General features: G+C 44.8%; 1 protein-coding gene across 2 annotated transcripts in view; it reads left to right on the top strand.

The window, feature by feature from the left end:
* Positions 1-17439, top strand: part of RHOJ (ras homolog family member J) — a 69640-nt gene that overhangs the window by 35465 nt on the left and 16736 nt on the right. For both annotated transcript variants that reach the window (XM_083440209.1, XM_083440210.1), the window contains exon 2: positions 16320-16378. In XM_083440209.1, the coding sequence (XP_083296335.1) occupies positions 16320-16378 (59 nt within the window). The remainder of the gene's footprint in view (positions 1-16319; positions 16379-17439) is intronic.

Below are 17439 nucleotides of genomic sequence, written 5' to 3'. Positions count from 1 at the left end.
TGAGCTGGTTAGGGCTGATGGGCATTGTAAACTGGAACAGTGGGAGAGCAGCAGCTTGGGTAAAGCTGTGCTATTTACTGGTGGTGATTGTGTGTGTTTGTTGGATCAGCACAGCCACTGCATTTTCAGACTACCCTTGGACATGGCTATGGACTCTTCTTCGGCTTCGCCACACCTTAAAATTCACCACTCTGCCGTCAAGCGTGAAAGAGCGCTCTCCCAAGTGCTTCACTTATCCAGTTATTGGGAAATAAATCCTGCTCTAATCCTCCAGGACAAATAAGTCTGTGCATTGAATTAATGAGTTATTCTTGGCACGCCAAGGCAACTCTACCCCAGAGCATGTCAAGAAACCTGCATGTGTTCTAGGAAACGTGAGCCAATTGCTGCCAGAGACTTCATCACAACCGCAAAACCCCTGAGCACATGACAATATAGATTTATAGGGTGTTTCCTGAAGCTGCGGAAGTATTGTGGTCCTTGGGGTTACAGTACAGTGGAATCTCGGCTATTATTTTGGCCAGCCCAAGCAGATGACAATTCCTTACTTGCTTTCCAAGTTTTCATTTCCCCCTAATGGAAATAGGGGCTACCCAGAGCCTTTGTCCCAAATCCACTATAACTGTGTATGAAATATAAATAATTTGTCTGTTTGTTTGCATTTCTATCTCACCTTTTCCTCCAAGGAGCTTCCTGTGAGGCAGGTTAGGCAAGAGGCATTGACTGGCCCAAGCATAGGAGCCAACTCCGAGGGACTGAGGTCCCTTCACACACACACCCCATAAAATATTTGAAGGGGCTGTCCCTCCCCCACCAGTTGATGGGCATTGCCATTCAAATGGTGTGCATCTGCTACATCATGTGATTGATTATGCGAGGCGGGGCTAACCTGACCCCCCTCCCAATATTTTATTCACGTTGGCACCCCTGGACCCAACTGAATTTCATGGCTAAGTGGGGATTTCAACCATGCTGTCCCAGATCCTTGTCTGATGTTCTAACCACCAAGTCACACTGGCTCTATTCAACAAGGATGGCACTGAACAAAATAAGGCCACTATCCTAAACACATTGACTAGGAAGTGAACACAGTGGAACTTACTTCTGAGTAAGCTTACACAGCACTGACCAGCTAAATAAGTTCATAATTCCAGCCAGCCAACCAGCCATTTCATGTGTGTTTAATAAGTATCTATTTTCTCACTGTATTGCCCAAGGTCCATCTTGCCCAGAATCCATGGGAAGCCCACAACCAGGACATGAGTCCAATAGCACTCTCCCCACTTGCTATGCCCTATGGGTCCGGAGGTAATACATAGCCACCCTGGGCACCTACAGCCCTATAAATCCTATATCCATAGTACAAAATTCAGAGGGCCAATTTAAATTTCTTTCAAAGTTTCTAGACCTCATTGGGGCAAAGATACACTCAAAGGCATGTTGGCACCACCTAGTGAAACTGCAGAAGCTACAGAAGGCTCAGCTTCATGTGGGGAAGGAAAGCATCAGAAGTCAGAATCAATGGCTACTAGTCATCATGGCTATGCTCCACAGGAGGCAGGAATGTTCTTGTGCTCGTATTTTGCTCCCTGGTTTCCATTACACATCTAGCTGACCACTGTGAGAAGAGGACATTGGACTAGATGGGCCATGGGGTCAGATCTCAGCAGCCCAAAACACCAATGTTATTCTAGGCTGTATTAGCAGAATTGGATCAAGGGAAGTCATAGTCCTCCTGTATTCTTCAGTGGTCAGACCACACCTGGAATACTGTGTCCAATTCTGGGCACCACAATTTAAGAAGGATGTGGACAAGCTGGAAAGTGTGCAGAGGAGGGTGACCGAGATGATCAAAGGTCTGGAAACCAAGCCTTATGAGGAGCGCTTGAAGGATATGTTTAGCCTGGAAAAGAAGAGACTGAGAGGAGATATGATGTTGTTGTTTAGTCGTTTAGTCGTGTCTGACTCTTCGTGACCCCATGGACCAGAGCACGCCAGGCACTCCTGTCTTCCACTGCCTCCCACAGTTTGGTCAAACTCATGCTGGTAGCTTCATGAACACTGTCCAACCATCTCGTCCTCTGTCGTCCCCTTCTCCTTGTGCCCTCCATCTTTCCCAACATCAGGGTCTTTTCCAGGGAGTCTTCTCTTCTCACGAGGTGGCCAAAGTATTGGAGCCTCAGCTTCACGATCTGTCCTTCCAGTGAGCACTCAGGGCTGATTTCCTTCAGAATGGATAGGTTTGATCTTCTGGCAGTCCATGGGACTCTCAAGAGTCTCCTCCAGACCATAATTCAAAAGCATCCATTCTTCGGCAATCAGCCTTCTTTATGGTCCAGCTCTCACCATCTTCAAATATCTCAAGGGCTGTCACATGGAAGAGGGAACAAGTTTCTTTTCTCTTGCTCTGGAGGGCAGGACCTGAATCAATGGTCTCAAGTTACAAGAAAGGAGATTTCAACTAAACATTTGGAAGAACATTCTGACAGAGTGTTCAGCTGTGGAACAGACTCCCACAAGAAGTGGTAGCCTCTCCTTCACTGGAGGTTTTTATGCAGAGATTGGACGTCCATCTGTCATGGATGCTTTACTTGAAATTCCTGCATTTCAGGGGGCTGGACTAGATGACCCTCGGGTTCCCTTGCAACTCTACGATTCTGTGATCCAGTAGGCTATGCTTTTGTTCTTAACTCTGCAGAACCACTTCTTCTCCGCCCAGGCCCTAATGGCTATTGGAAGCTGTGCTGATGCATTCTAATTTTGTTTTATTTGTTTTGCTCTTCTTGGCCAAGAATATGCAATCGGAATACATGCAGCCCCAGCTACTGCTTCTTAACGGGGACCGATCCATCTCACTTTAAGGCTCTATCAATAGGACTGGAGACAGGTGGACAGACTTAAGGCTCAGCAGGTTTCCCTGCTAACAAAGCCACCTGGACCTTTTCCAGCAGCAGGGAGGCAGGCAGACAGATCACCCCATACAGATCTGAACATGAAAAGCTAGACCGAATTATCTGCCTGTCCATCTATCCCAGGCCTGTCAAGCCCACAGCCCCAGAGGTGTAGCGCAGGGCTGCAGAAACAGGGATTTCCAAACGCCTGCTGCACTGAGCTTTCAGAGATGGGGAAATACAGTGCGAATACACGATCACGACTCACGTGACCCGTGCAAGATCGTGGACCAGAAAGAGTGCGTTTTCAGGGCAAGATCTCAGCTCAAAATTGGGAGAGAGCAAGGCACCCCAAATGGGCCATTGATGGGGACGTTAACCCCATTTACTTGGGCATAAAGATGGAGGGGGAATTTGATCCAGTTCACATTTAAAGAATATATGGGATGGTATAACTATAGGAACTATAGGATTGTCGAGCTGGAAGGGACCACAAGGATCATCTAGTCCAACCCCCTGCAATGCAGGAATCTTTCCGCCCAACATGGGGCTTGAACCCATAACCCTGAGATTAGGAGTCTCATACTCTACCAACTGAGCTATCCCAGTGGGTGTTCGGTTAAGTTTTGCTCAGAGTAGAACCACTGAAATTCCCCCTCCTCCTGGTTCCTATCCACATGGCAGGGCTGCCCAGAGTAGCTGGGGCCACCCAGTCAGATGGGCAGGGTAGAAATCATCATCATCATCACCACCACCATCATCATCTGTTCTGATCATGCTATGAAAAGAATATGTGCTGCAACCAGTTCATAATTGTATTAAACTTCCTGCTTTCTTCTGCGGTCATGCAATTGTCCATAATTTCCCAAAGTCAGGAATTCTCCATGCAAAGCAGATAATAATAATAATAATAATAATAATAATAATAATAATGCATTTGCCACAATTCTTATTTCAAACAACAGAGTATCAAGTACAAAACAAATATTCATCGTGTACATTGAGAAGGGAGGCCTGCACTTGGCCCACATTTTCAACATGGAACAGAGAATGAGCAAAGATGCGTTTGTAACATCAGGCAGGAAAAACCATCTCCAGCCATTGATTTAAATCCCCAAAGCTCACAATGACCGGATATTAAAAACCAAAGGCCAACCCTTTCTTCTAACCTGAGCATGAGGGTATATTTACAGGAAATACTTTACTGTTATTGATTTCGTTCACTATTTCCCATCGCGGTATTTCTGCCATATGAAAGCCTGGCTGAAAAATAGGGAAAGGAGGGGGTTCACTGAGGCTCAGATCCTTCAAACTGGTCTCTTAACAAAAGCAGAGGCACTGTTGCTTTGTATACCCGTCTTTTGCATCCAGCTCATGGACTCAGGGGACGTATTTGGGTGGTGGGCACTTATGTTACCCCCTACCAGACGATTCGTCCTTCCTCCTTCAGAGGTCTTCAGTAACGTGTGCTCTGCAACTCCCTCAGCCATTCCTCATAAGGCTTGGGATGTATTTACATGCATGGTTTTTAACATTAAGGAAGGGTTAAGGAACTCTGCAGTTCAGTTTACCCAATTTCTGTTTTGAACTATGGGGGGAAACCGCTGTGGTTGACATGTGCCCCTGACTCATTTGAAAAACAGCAAGAGTTTTGGGGTACTTGAAAGACTTAGTACATTTATTATGGCATGAGCTTTTGTGAACAATCCGTGCATCATGTTCTGATTACGTAGGACCCTGTCCTCAATATTCTTACGTTATTACAAGTATACAAAGTATGTATCTTTAAAAATATATTGATTTATGAAATATACTTGGAGTCCTGCAGTGATTTCATGCTCTTCATTGCAGCTTGTAAAACAGTGATTCAATTTCCCCCAAAACCTCAGGCTTTTATATACATTATTTACACAATGAGTCCCGTCTGATTGGCTGATTCTGCTTCCCTCCTGGAGCCTGATTGGTCTTCTCTTGCAGGCCAATCAGTTGTTGCATTCTAGGATCCTACCTGCCTATTGTTCTAGGATCCAAGCTTAGTACATAACAATTTATGATGAACTTTTCAGGTTTTATGGAAGCGACTATCATTCGTTATTATTTTTATCATAAGCTCAGCCAAATATAACATGTTTCAGTTGAAGAATGACAATGGGAGAGTGTGATAGATCACTGCCAGTTTTTTTATATTGGATGGTAGATCTCAGGCAACTTGTGGTTGGAAGATGCCTGCTCTAGGCCATGCATAATTCTATATACCTCTATGATGTGTCTGTTAGAATTCCTGCTCCATGATTGCAGTCATGGGATTTTTGTCTTTCACATGACAGTATATGTTTTGACTCCACAGAGTGGGAAGTGACGGAGACAAGATATTTGTGTTACTGTGTTCCGTGAAGTGGGACTATTGTCCTTTGTTCTTTTTCTCTTTGCTGTCTGATGCTAGAGAGGGAGCCATGTTGCAGTGCTCCGTGTGTGTTTATATGTAAATAAAGTAGATTAGCCAAAATGCTGAGTTGCTGAGGTCTGTCACGCATACACAAACTCTGTGGATCCCTAAGTGTGCCAGTGTCAGTTGGCATCAGTCGCTGTGATATACGGGCTGAAGAGAGCTTTTGAAGCTCCCAAACGATTGACCAGGAGGGAGAGAACATGCCGGTTGGGCATGTGTCTCTGCCATGGTCCTACTCGAGTGTAGGCAGAACTCCTAACATTGCATACCTTTTCTCCAAACTAAATAGCCTTTTATCTGATGCTTCATCCACCCAATCTATCCAAGATGGTTGTGTGGTTGTGTTCCCCTCCTCTCCCATACTGCACATTTCCTTCCATGCATGCTGTGCATTGCATTTGTCATTGTCGAAACTCACTTCCCTGTTCCCGATGCAAGCTCTGTGCTCTGTCAAGGCCATTTTGAATCCTCGCGTCTAATAGAGACATGGGTGGCAAGGAGCACTAACGTTGATGCGGACAAATCTGAACTGTGAAATGAGGAGCTTAGCAGGGGTCATGGAACCTCATCTGAAATGGCCTTGGGTTTCGGAGGAGGCATAATTAAAAATGCCGTCTTCCCATCTTTCACATTGTGCAATGGCTGCAAACTTTAACCAGCCTAATTGACAGACACCAGGTTAATGAGCAGCGGCAATTTTTAATCGGCAGGGCTAAGCAGCAAGGGCGCAACTTGTTTATTTTTTGCTCTAATTGGTTTGGCTGTATTGCTATTTATTATTATTTTGGGTAATCTTTAGGTGACATTCATCCAAGTTAATTTGAAATACATGTTTATTCTTTTAAAAGTTAATGATTAATCTACATGAAACTCTAGTTGGTAATAGTATATTTATTTCAGTCAATGACCAGCAGAAAAGGTAGGAAGAAAACAGAATACATAAAACACAATATAATGCATTACATTCAATATTGAATATACAATTAAAAACCATGTAGAAATGATATGCTAAAACGATGAAGAGCAGTGTAAGGTGTTAATAAATTTAAAGTTAAACAAGATCTAACTGGTAGATAGTCTGCATAGACATGTAGAAACCTGCCTTTCAGTGGGGTGGGGAATTGATTCAGCTCACATTTAAAGGCAAAAATATGTAATTTGCCCTTTCGTTTGTTTTTTTTAAAAAAAAAAAATATTAGAGGTTTGGCAATTACAGAAAAAAGAAAAAGAAAACAAAGGAGACAATGTAAACTGAACGAAACATACATTACAGTTACAATAAAAAAAACTACAAAAATACAAAAACAAAAAAGAGAAAGAAAAAAAGAGAAAAATGAAAAAAAAAAAACATTAAACACACACATCCAATATTCCATATCTCTACCTTTCATTAACTTGGTTCATCGACCTCCTCACACCTCCCTTTTTTGTATTCTATTTCAATTAACTATTTCAGCAAATTCTTTGCATCTTACTCAATTTTTGTTCTATAATTTATCTTAACAATCTAACCTTAAATTTTTTCATTTTATCCCGTTATCAATCCACTTTTACTTAAGTCTTTATTACATTTCTGCTAAAACCATATAACTTCATTCCAGCATCCTTCTAACATTTAATTTGCCCTTTCGGAAGCAAAATGAGAACCAAAACACAGCTATCTTTCAAAATTCATACTTCTCTGAATTTTGCATTGCTCCAGTCATGTAATGTATGCAAAAAAAATGCATCAACTAAAGTGTTTTATGAAAGTAAGATTAAAATTTCACTCCATTAGGCAAAACTGCATATTAAAATATGTATGTTAAGAGAAATTCACGCAGAAATGCTGATGAATTTTCATGAGGACTTTAAAAAAACAACCCAAAAACCTGTGAACAAGTGTGGAGAACTGAACTGAAGATCGGAAAAATTAGAAACCAAAACTGACATATCTTTCCATCCCTACAAATCAGACCACTGGTCCTTCCAGCTCAGTAATGTCAACACTGACTGGCAGCATTTCTGCAGGGTTTTAGGCAAGAGCTTTTCCCAGCCCAATACAAAGCAAAAGGGCCAGCAATTGAACCTGTAACTTTCTTTGTGCAAAGCAGGATGGCCAACTCCCAAGAGACTATGATCTGCTCACGGAGCAGAGTTCAGATCAAAGTTGTTGATCACAATCTACCTGTTGTGGATCACATTCTACCTGTTGGACGTGCCTGCTCTAACACAAAGCCACAACTCTCCTCACCTGTCAGGAACTATGCTGAGGAGTGCTGCACTGAGGAGGAATGGTGGGAGCCTCCCCCTGCTCCTGAATCTTCCCAGAAGCAGGATGACAGTATAGATTTGGAAGAGTGGTTTGCAGAGGGGCATAGTTCAGAAGGCAGAAGCTGGGAAATACTGGATGGGGAACAGCTAGGAGAAGAAACACTGGAAGAGAGATTCACAGATTCACAGTCGTTGAACAGCATTCCTCCACCACCCTCCCCAAAGTCGAGAAGAGCTCAGAAAGTCTCAGAACAGAAAGCGCAGAGGGTGCAAGCTCAGATTACAAGACATAGGAGTGGCGCAGATTAATAGGGACGGAGAGGGTGTAAGCCTTTGCTGGGAGCACTGCCATTTCCTAGGGAGACATGATCTTTTGTCTCTCACTGTGATTATTAAAGAATCTAACTGGTAAGACGTTCATTTTGTTTGATTTTCTTATTTACTGCCATGGTGGAGGAAGCTGAGTCCCCGCAGCCTGACGTCACCTTACCTTTCTCTGTATTCATTTCTCAATTTAATCTATTGGTGACTCTGCATTAGCGATACCATTAGGTACCTTTTCAGTGCCCAGGTACAAGGGGAAAGAAATTTGGGGAGGTTTGAGCTGGGTCTACACTGAAGGCGCCCACTCAATTCAGAACCCTGATCATGCCGTGTTCTAAATTCCTACATGCATAGGGCCCCTGACCATTAGGTCCAGTCGTGACTGACTCTGGGGTTGCAGCACTCATCTCGCTTTATTGGCCGAGGGAGCCAGCGTACAGCTTCCGGGTCATGTGGCCAGCATGACTAAGCCACTTCTGGCGAACCAGAGCAGCACACAGAAACGCCGTTTACCTTCCCGCCGGAGTGGTACCTATTTATCTACTTGCACTTTGTGCTTTCGAACTGCTAGGTTGGCAGGAGTCCTCTCCAACATTTCTCCAATGAAAACAGGGACACCAGGAAGCTTCTCCTACCATCCCTGACCATTGAGCATGCTGGCCAGGACTGGTGGGAACTGTCGCGCAAAGTATTGCGGGGCACCAGGCTGAGGGTAAGCTGTTCTACACAGCCTCTCCTTCTCCAAATGCTAGTCCAGCTTCCTTTATGTGAAGGCAAAGCATGAAAGTGTTCGGTGCGAAAGAAGCATTCAAAAGTCAAGGGCGCCCTGGAGAAATGTCTGGAAAGAAGGGCACCTATTAGGCTCGGTGGAGCTGTCCTGCTCCAAAATAACAGAGAAAGCTTTAGCATGATTGATGCTACTTAAAAGTAAGGAATAGTTTGGCAATCCTACTTACAAAGCAAGCCAAGAAATTAAGTTGCTCATTGCCATTCCACTCTCCCGTTCGAGGGAGCTGAAATTAGAGATGGGCAAACGGCCCGCGCCGTGATTTGCGACGAATTTGGGGAAGGAAAGAAAACTGGCTCATTTGAAAAAGGTACTAGGGACTCCAACATGGACTCAGCTGCTGCATTGGGACCTTTTAAGAGAGGCCTGGAGTCTTAGCTCCAAGACAATGACCTCATTGCCAGATGGCAAGGACATCAGGCCTTGGACACCAATTTATTTTTATTGCTCGTTTTCAGGGGCGGCCCATCGATGCATATCCCCCCGGGCGACTTGCGGGGCTAAGAAAAATAAATGAACGCAATATGGGAAATGTGAAGGAATAACTAAACGCATCAGAAACGTAGAATGAAACTTTGGCAGGGAGAATTAGTGCAATCGGCGAGTGGCTCACGAAAATTCAGCAGCGGTGAAAGGTTATAAAGAAAACAGGAAAGACCTATAGGAGGGTATCGCTGTGGCAGCTATTTTGCCCTCCTGAGAGCTGTGTTCTAACAGTCAGGAAGGGGAATTTTGTTTCAACTGGGAATTTTCATCCCTCGTCCCCTTCCTGACAGGTCGGTTTGGAAGCAGGGAGAGGTCTGCAAACACTCGTCTTGACTTTCTTCCATCCTCACGCACAAGCAGAAAGGAAACACTCTCCTTTCCAGGGCTGTCAGCGGAAGCCAAGGCGCACGCTGCAGAAATCGAGGGATTGAAATAATAAACGCTTCCCACTTCAGAGAAGCCCATGTAAGCAACAGCTTGCCAGAGTGATGAAGCGGCTCTTTGAAACGCAGCTTAGGCGGCGTTCTGCAAAGATATGGGAATATAAATCTAATCCTGTCAATCAGCGCCGTCCTCCGTGTTTTCACCAGGCCATATTCAGCTCCCACCTTGTACAAGAGAGGTTGTCAGAGCGCTCTTGTTCTATTTATCTTCCTGACTTCGCCTCCCCTCGCTGCTTAAAGGACAGATTTGTTGTACATTGAATTCCTATTACCAGCTTGTCAACCTCCGGCAGATAAGGGTTTGGAAGAATCGTCCCCCGAGGGAAAAGGCTGTTCATTAACTGTCTGCCGGGGACTTTTGTGCATCTTTATCAGGCCCTGCTTGCGTTGGCCCTTGACTTAATAAATAGCCGCGGAGCCGTCGATAGCAACTGGATTTCCTGACAGGCCAGAGGTAGTGGCAGATATGAAAATGATCAATCCGTCCTCCCAGCTGCTCTGTTATGCTGCCTTGCCAGATGCTTTCGCGTCTCTCCAAGAGCCTCCAAAACTGCATGGGTGGGATCCAGCAATACCGTATCATTCTACAGTGGGGGCCCTCAGGAAACAAGTGAAATGGACTTTTAATAATAAATTACACCCGGGAGGGGAGGAGTGGTGTTAAATGATAAATGAGATTAGTCAGACAAAAAGAAATCAGCACCTGGTAGCTCATGCCACAGGTAGATGAACAGAGAGATCAAGCCTAATCCATCACAGTTATTATTTTTGCATGGAAGGAGAGTGGACTAGTTCTCCACCGACTTCCAGGCAAACTTCCAGATAGCTTCATTAGACAGGAAACCTGCTGAGCTGTCAATCTGCCTGCCTTCCTCCGGCTGTTATTGACGCAGCTTTAAAGTGAGATGGATGCGGCGCAGAATTCGGACCTCGTTATGGTGCAACGGTTAAAAGTTCTCAGTGCGTTTTATCAGTTTGCCAGCAAAACCACTGACTTTATGATGGGCACCATGTTTTGCTGGGAGAAGGATCATTCTGCACGATGCTTTGAGCCCTGTCTCACACTGAGAACCAGTGTGGTGTAGTGGTTGAGAGCTATAGTCTCGTAATCTGGGGAACCGGGTTTGCGTCTCCGCTCCTCCACATGCAGCTGCTGGGTGACCTTGGGCCAGTCACACTTCCTTGAAGTCTCTCAGCCTCACTCACCTCACAGAGTGTTTGTTGTGGGGGAGGAAGGGAAAGGAGAATGTTAGCCGCTTTGAGACTCCTTAAAGGGAGTGAAAGGCGGGGTATCAAATCCAAACTCTTCTTCTTCTTCTTCTTCTTCTTCTTCTTCTTCTTCTTCTTCTTCTTCTGTCTGATTCTTGGGTTCCTGTATTGGTGGGGGGAGGGCAGGTTAGAAGATAGGAGAGCAAGCTTGCCCAACCAGTCCCTTTGTCTAGGCAACAATTGTGGCTGGCTAGTTAAGCACCAGGATTGTTGTTGTTTAGTCATTTAGTCGTGTCTGACTCTTCGTGACCCCATGGACCAGAGCACGTCAGGCACTCCTGTCTTCCACTGCCTCCTGCAGTTTGGTCAAACTCGTGCTGGTAGCTTCGAGAACACTGTCCAACCATCTCGTCCTCTGTCGTCCCCTTCTCCTTGTGCCCTCCATCTTTCCCAGCATCAGGGTCTTTTCCAGGGAGTCTTCTCTTCTCATGGGGTGGCCAAAGTATTGGAGCCTCAGCTTTAGGATCTGTCCTTCCAGTGAGCACTCAGGGCTGATTTCCTTAAGAATGGAGAGGTTGGATCTTCTTGCAGTCCATGAGACTCTCCAGAGTCTCCTCCAGCACCATAATTCAAAAGCATCCATTCTTGGGCGATCAGCCTTCTTTATGGTCCAGCTCTCACTTCCATACATCACTACTGGGAAAACCATAGCTTTAACTATACCGGCCTTTGTTGGCAAGGTGATGTCTCTGCTTTTTAAGATGCTGTCTAGGTTTGTCATTGCTTTTCTCCCAAAAAGCAGGCGTCTTTTAATTTCGTGGCTGCTGTCACTATCTGCAGTGATCATGGAGCCCAAGAAAGTAAAATCTCTCACTGCCTCCATTTCTTCCCCTTCTATTTGCCAGGAGGTGATGGGCCCAGTGGCCACGATCTTCGTTTTTTTGATGTTGAGCATCAGACCATATTTTGCACTCTCCTCTTTCACCCTCAATAAAAGGTTCTTTAATTCCTCCTCACTTTCTGCCATCAAGGTTGTGTCATCTGCATATCTGAGGTTGTTGATATTTCTTCTGGCAATCTTAATTCCAGCTTGGGATTCATCCAGCCCAGCCTTTCGCATGATGAATTCTGCATATAAGTTAAATAAGCAGGGAGACAATATACAGCCTTGTCGTACTCCTTTCCCAATTTTGAATCAATCAGTTGTTCCATATCCAGTTCCAACTGTAGCTTCTTGTCCCACATAGAGATTTCTCAGGAGACAGATGAGGTGATCAGGCACTCCCATTTCTTTAAGAACTTGCCATAGTTTGCTGTGGTCCACACAATCAAAGGCTTTTGCATAGTCAATGAAGCAGAAGTAGATGTCTTTCTGGGACTCTCTAGCTTTCTCCATAAACAAGCACCAGGATTAGCATAACCAAAGAAGTTGGGTGGGCAGAAGGAAAATAGCGAGATAGGGGGTTGTTGTGAGCTGAGCTAGAAGCAGGCTGGTAGCTGCAGAGACAGAGGCATGCTTGCTTTGTGCCAGGGGTGATGGCAGGGACTGGGCAGAAGAGGAATGGTGGAGTCTGCCTTTGCAGCTTGACCCTTCCAGGGAGGAGGAGGAGGAGGAAGACAGTATAGATTTACAACAGGGGTTTGAGGGAGGTCACAACTCAGAGGCAGATGAGGGGGGAAGTTGGGAAATCATGGGAGAGGAAGAGAAGGAAGCACAGGGGGGTGACAGCTGACAGACACAGTGTCTTTAGAAGGCATTTCAGACCCCCCCCTCCCAGAACCCAGTGAGCCTTGAAAGTAGGAGAGCAAAGAGCTGAAAAACAGAGGGCATGTAGCAGCACCTGTAGGAGAGACGATGAGATTGATGAATGAGAAAGTGGGAGAGATTCACTCGCACAACGCCATTATCCAAAAGGCTGGGTTCTATAGCCTCTCTGTGTAAAGACTGAAATAAAAAAGGACGGTAAGAAACTTCTCCTTGTCTTTATTCTTTCCTGGGCAACCAGCCAGGAGCCGCTGACAAGATCCTGACAGGCACCAACTTGAATAAAATATTGTGGGGGCCCAGGTAAGCCCCGCCTCACACAATCGATCACATGACGCAGTGCACACACACCATTTGAATGGGAATGCCCATCAACTTTGTGGGGGGCCGGCCCCCTCAAATACTTTCTTGCTGTGAGCCCCTCCATCTTAGGCTCAGGTTGTAAATATGTGGAAATAAATCCATATATCCACCATCTCCCCTGACCTTCATTCCATGGAAACCAAACTCTTGGTAAGCACCTGGAACTCATGAAACCAGACAGAGGGCCTTCTTGGTAGTGGCACCCGCCCTGTGGAATGCCCTCCCTTCAGATGTGAAGGAAATAAGCAGCTATCTTCTCTGAAGGCAGCCCTATTTAGGGAAGTTTTTAATATTTAATGCTGTATTGTTTTTAACACTTGATTGGAAGCCGCCCAGAGTGGCTGGGGAAACTCAGCCAGATGTGCCGCGTATAAACACTAAATTATTATTATTATTATTATTATTATTATTATTATTATTATTATGTCTCTCACTGCTCAGAGATTGGGGTGGCATTTAGCAGGGCATAATGCGCAGACTGGGCACCAGCACCCAACAAATGGGGTGACTGTCAGGGGTCTGCCACTACTACCGTGTTGCTTCTAACTCACCTTGTCTCTAAACTAAAACACCCCAAACGCAGCAACCGTTCCTCATAGTTGAAATAATCATCGTTGCTTTCCTCTCAGCCCACCCTCTTCCCATGATGCACTAGACTACTTGGATCCCCTTTGTGGGGGGGGGGAGTGTTGATTTAGCCAGATGAATCATGTAACCTAAAGCAAGAGCAATTATTTATCTCTGGATCAGAGCAGGCTTGCTCTTGGCCACCACCTGAATGGGAGGCTGCTCAGAAGACTGTTTATACTTCCCAGGACTCCTGGGAGGAAGGGCATAACACAAACGAAACAAGATTTTCAATAGATGAGTGTTGGGAGACATAAACACATAAAAGAATAGCCATGCTTTGTCCAAAACGAACTCCCATCGTTCTCACTGAGATGGTGGGTTCTGACGCAAGGACCAAGATATTGCAAACTATCTTCCACTGGAAAGAAAGAAGATGAAGGGGGAAACGAATGTACCAAACCCAGACATAACCCAAACACTCCCTCAGTAGGGTAGAGTCGCAACCTAGATCTGGGGTCTTAGAGATGAGTACCCACCAGCCGGGGGTCTCTTCCTGACCCTGCGTAGCTTCCTTAGATCTCTTGCTACCCCGAAAGCACCAGCCTGTGAAGTTCATCTCCGCACTGGAGCTAGCATAACAAAAGATGAGCTAAGTGCAACAGATGTCTAATTTTGTTTGGTGGGTGCTTTTCTTCCACCTTCAAAACATCACACGAGTCCATTGTCATGCGAGGATCCCAACCCAATTTAAGCCTGAATCCATGCAGCTACTCTTCCTTTCATCCATCCGTCATCTTCCCTTCTTATCCTGTCTCCCTCTCTTGTCTCTTCCAGTGTCAAAATTTAGGGTCCTGTGCGGTGGGTTAAACCACAGAGCCTAGGACTTGCCGATCAGAAGGTCGGCGGTTCGAATCCCTGCGACGGGGTGAGCTCCCGTTGCTCGGTCCTGCCAACCTAGCAGTTTGAAAGCACGTCAAAGTGCAAGTAGATAAATAGGTACCGCTCCGGCGGGAAGGTAAATGGCGTTTCTGTTTTTTTTTTTAATAAATATTTTATTCGTTTTTGCATAAAAGACAACAAAGCAAAACAAAGCAACAAACAATACACCAAAAACATACAGAATTACACAAACATAACATACTACAAAAAACAGAAATAAAAACAATCTTATCTTCATATTAATCTTGCATTAACTTGTTTCTCTGACTTCCCCGAGTCTCCCTTCCCTGTATTCCAATTCATACAATTAAACAACAAATCCCTTCCCTCTGTCATAATTAACCTCTTTTCTGATTTGAATGTCTTAATATAGCTTATTCAATGCTTAGAACTTAGAATGTTGGGTCTTCTAATCCTTAAAATTTTACTCCAATAACCTTCTACATTCAATCTGATGTTATTTTAACATTCATTAATCTTGTAGTGTTTCTGTAAATAGTCTTTAAATTTCTTCCAATCTTCCTCCACCGTCTCTTCACCCTGGTCTCTGATTCTGCCAGTCATTTCTGCGGATTCCATATAGTCCATGACTTTCATCTGCCATTCCTCCAGCGTGGGTAATTCTTGTGTCTTCCAATACTTTGCAATAAGTATTCTTGCTGCTGTTGTGGCGTACATAAAAAATATCCTGTCTTTCATACGTACCTCTTGGTTGACCATGCCCAGGAGAAAGGCCTCCGGTTTCTTGGGGAATGTATATTTAAATACTTTCTTCAGTTCATTATAGATCATCTCCCAAAAGGTCTTAATCCTTGGGCATGTCCACCAGAGATGAAAAAAGGTACCTTCAGTTTCTTTACATTTCCAACATTTGTTATCGGGCATATGATAAATTTTTGCTAGTTTGACTGGTGTTATGTACCATCTGTATATCATTTTCATAATATTTTCTCTTAGGGCATTACATGCCGTAAACTTTAGCCCAGTGGTCCATAACCGTTCCCAGTCGGCTAGCATTATGTTGTGACCCACATCTTGTGCCCATTTAATCATTACTGATTTCACTTCCTCATCCTGTGTATTCCATTGGTAAATGGCGTTTCTGTGCACTGCGCTGGTTCGCCAGAAGCGGCTTAGTCATGCTGGCCACATACCCAGAAGCTGTACGCCAGCTCCCTCGGCCAATAAAGTGAAATGAGCGCCGCAACCCCAGAGTTGGCCACGACTGGACCTAAAGGTCAGGGGTCTCTTTACCTTTACCTAATGGGCAGGGATAGGTCTAATGTTACTCTACGTCAAGCTCTTATGCCAACCTTTTCTCTAAGCCAGTGTTTCCCAAAGTGGGTGCTACCACCCCCTGGGGGGCGCTGGGACGATCCAGTGGGGCAGTAGTCGCCTCGGGTGCAATTGGGGGAGGGCGTTGAATAAAAGTAAGGGGGCGGTGGAACCATAAAGAAAGAAGAATTTTAAAAAGAACCATTCCTACAACGCCTCCCCTGGATCTGGCCGTCATGCTGGAGGTGATGGTTTTTCCTGGGCTTGGCTGAACCCTTTTGGGTGAACCCAGGCCTGGGAACTGGGTCTCAGCTTGCCTGTCTATTTCACCAATGGCAGGGGGACTGCGGCACCGAACCTGAACCTCGAACGGATTGGACTGAGCTGGCAGGATTTCCGGGGGGCACTGAGTAATCCCCCCCCCCCCCTTGAAAAGGTGGTGGTAGACCAAATAAGTTTGGGAACCTCTGCTCCAAACTGAAAAAAAGCCCAAATTTTTCATGAGCCCTTATTGTGATCCAACCAGGTTCCGGTAATATATTTCTGTTTTCTCTTTTTTTTATAGTGACTGTGACAGTCGGAGGCAGACAGCATTTGCTTGGACTTTATGACACTGCAGGACAGGTAATCTACTGTCATTTCTGCACGTTATATCTATCTTCGATGCTGCTGTTCTTCCCACAAAGAACATTTTGTGGTTCTTCTTTGTTCCTTAAGGCAGGCAAAAATGTAAGCTTTTCATTTTTGGTGACTTGCACAAGAGTCACTTCATACATGCAGACACATGGTACAAAAAGCCTTGCAGCACTTCGAAGACTAACCAATTTATTATAACATACGTTTAGTGATAAAAGACATCATAGGATTATGTTGCATTATATGATGTTCTAACTAATTTAGAGTTTGCATTGTGCATGTGATATTCATTTAAGAAATTAAAATGATATGAGAAAAAGAAAAACTAACAAATTTATTACAGCATAAGGTAGGGCTGCCATATTTCAAAAAGTGATAATCCGGGCACAAAAGTTGTTTAGATATTTTTTTTGGCAGAGTTATTTAGCTTTTTTGGTAGGGGCGAAAAGTTGTTGAGCAAAACTTTTGAGGAAAGATGGCAAAAACGACACTGCTGATATGGATTGCCATTTGTCTGGATTTTCATGATGCCGATTTCTGCACTGCTGCCGACTGCAGTATTTCTGGTATGTCTGGGAAATCCTGGACCTATGGCAACCCTAGCATGAGGTTTCATGGACTAGAGTCTGCTTCATCAGATGCCTGTAACTTATGTCACATTGAAGTTGAAACTCTAGGAAGCTGCCTAGTGCTGAGTCAGAACATTGATCCTTCTGGCTGAATATTGTCTACACTGACTGGCAGCAGCTGTCCAGAGTTTCAGGCAGGAGGGCATTTTCCAGCCCTTCTTGCAGACGCCAGGGTTTGAACCTGGACTTCTACATGCCAAGCAAATGCCCTAACATTGAGCTAGGGCCTCTGCCCCTTACTCTTACATATCTGAGAATAAGCCTTGCTGAATTACTTCTCAGCAAACGTGCATAGGATTGCACAGTACAGAAGCCTATCTTGGTTTTGCTGCAAAAAAAACTAAGCATGGCCACACCTCTGGAAATGATTATGCAATACTGCCAGCAGCTTACCATGAAAACAGGGTCATAACCCACCCC

This window comes from Podarcis tiliguerta (genome assembly GCF_965153285.1).
Source record: "Podarcis tiliguerta genome assembly, chromosome: 1".
Taxonomy (NCBI): domain Eukaryota; kingdom Metazoa; phylum Chordata; class Lepidosauria; order Squamata; family Lacertidae; genus Podarcis; species Podarcis tiliguerta.
This window is presented reverse-complemented; position numbering and strand designations above follow the sequence as displayed.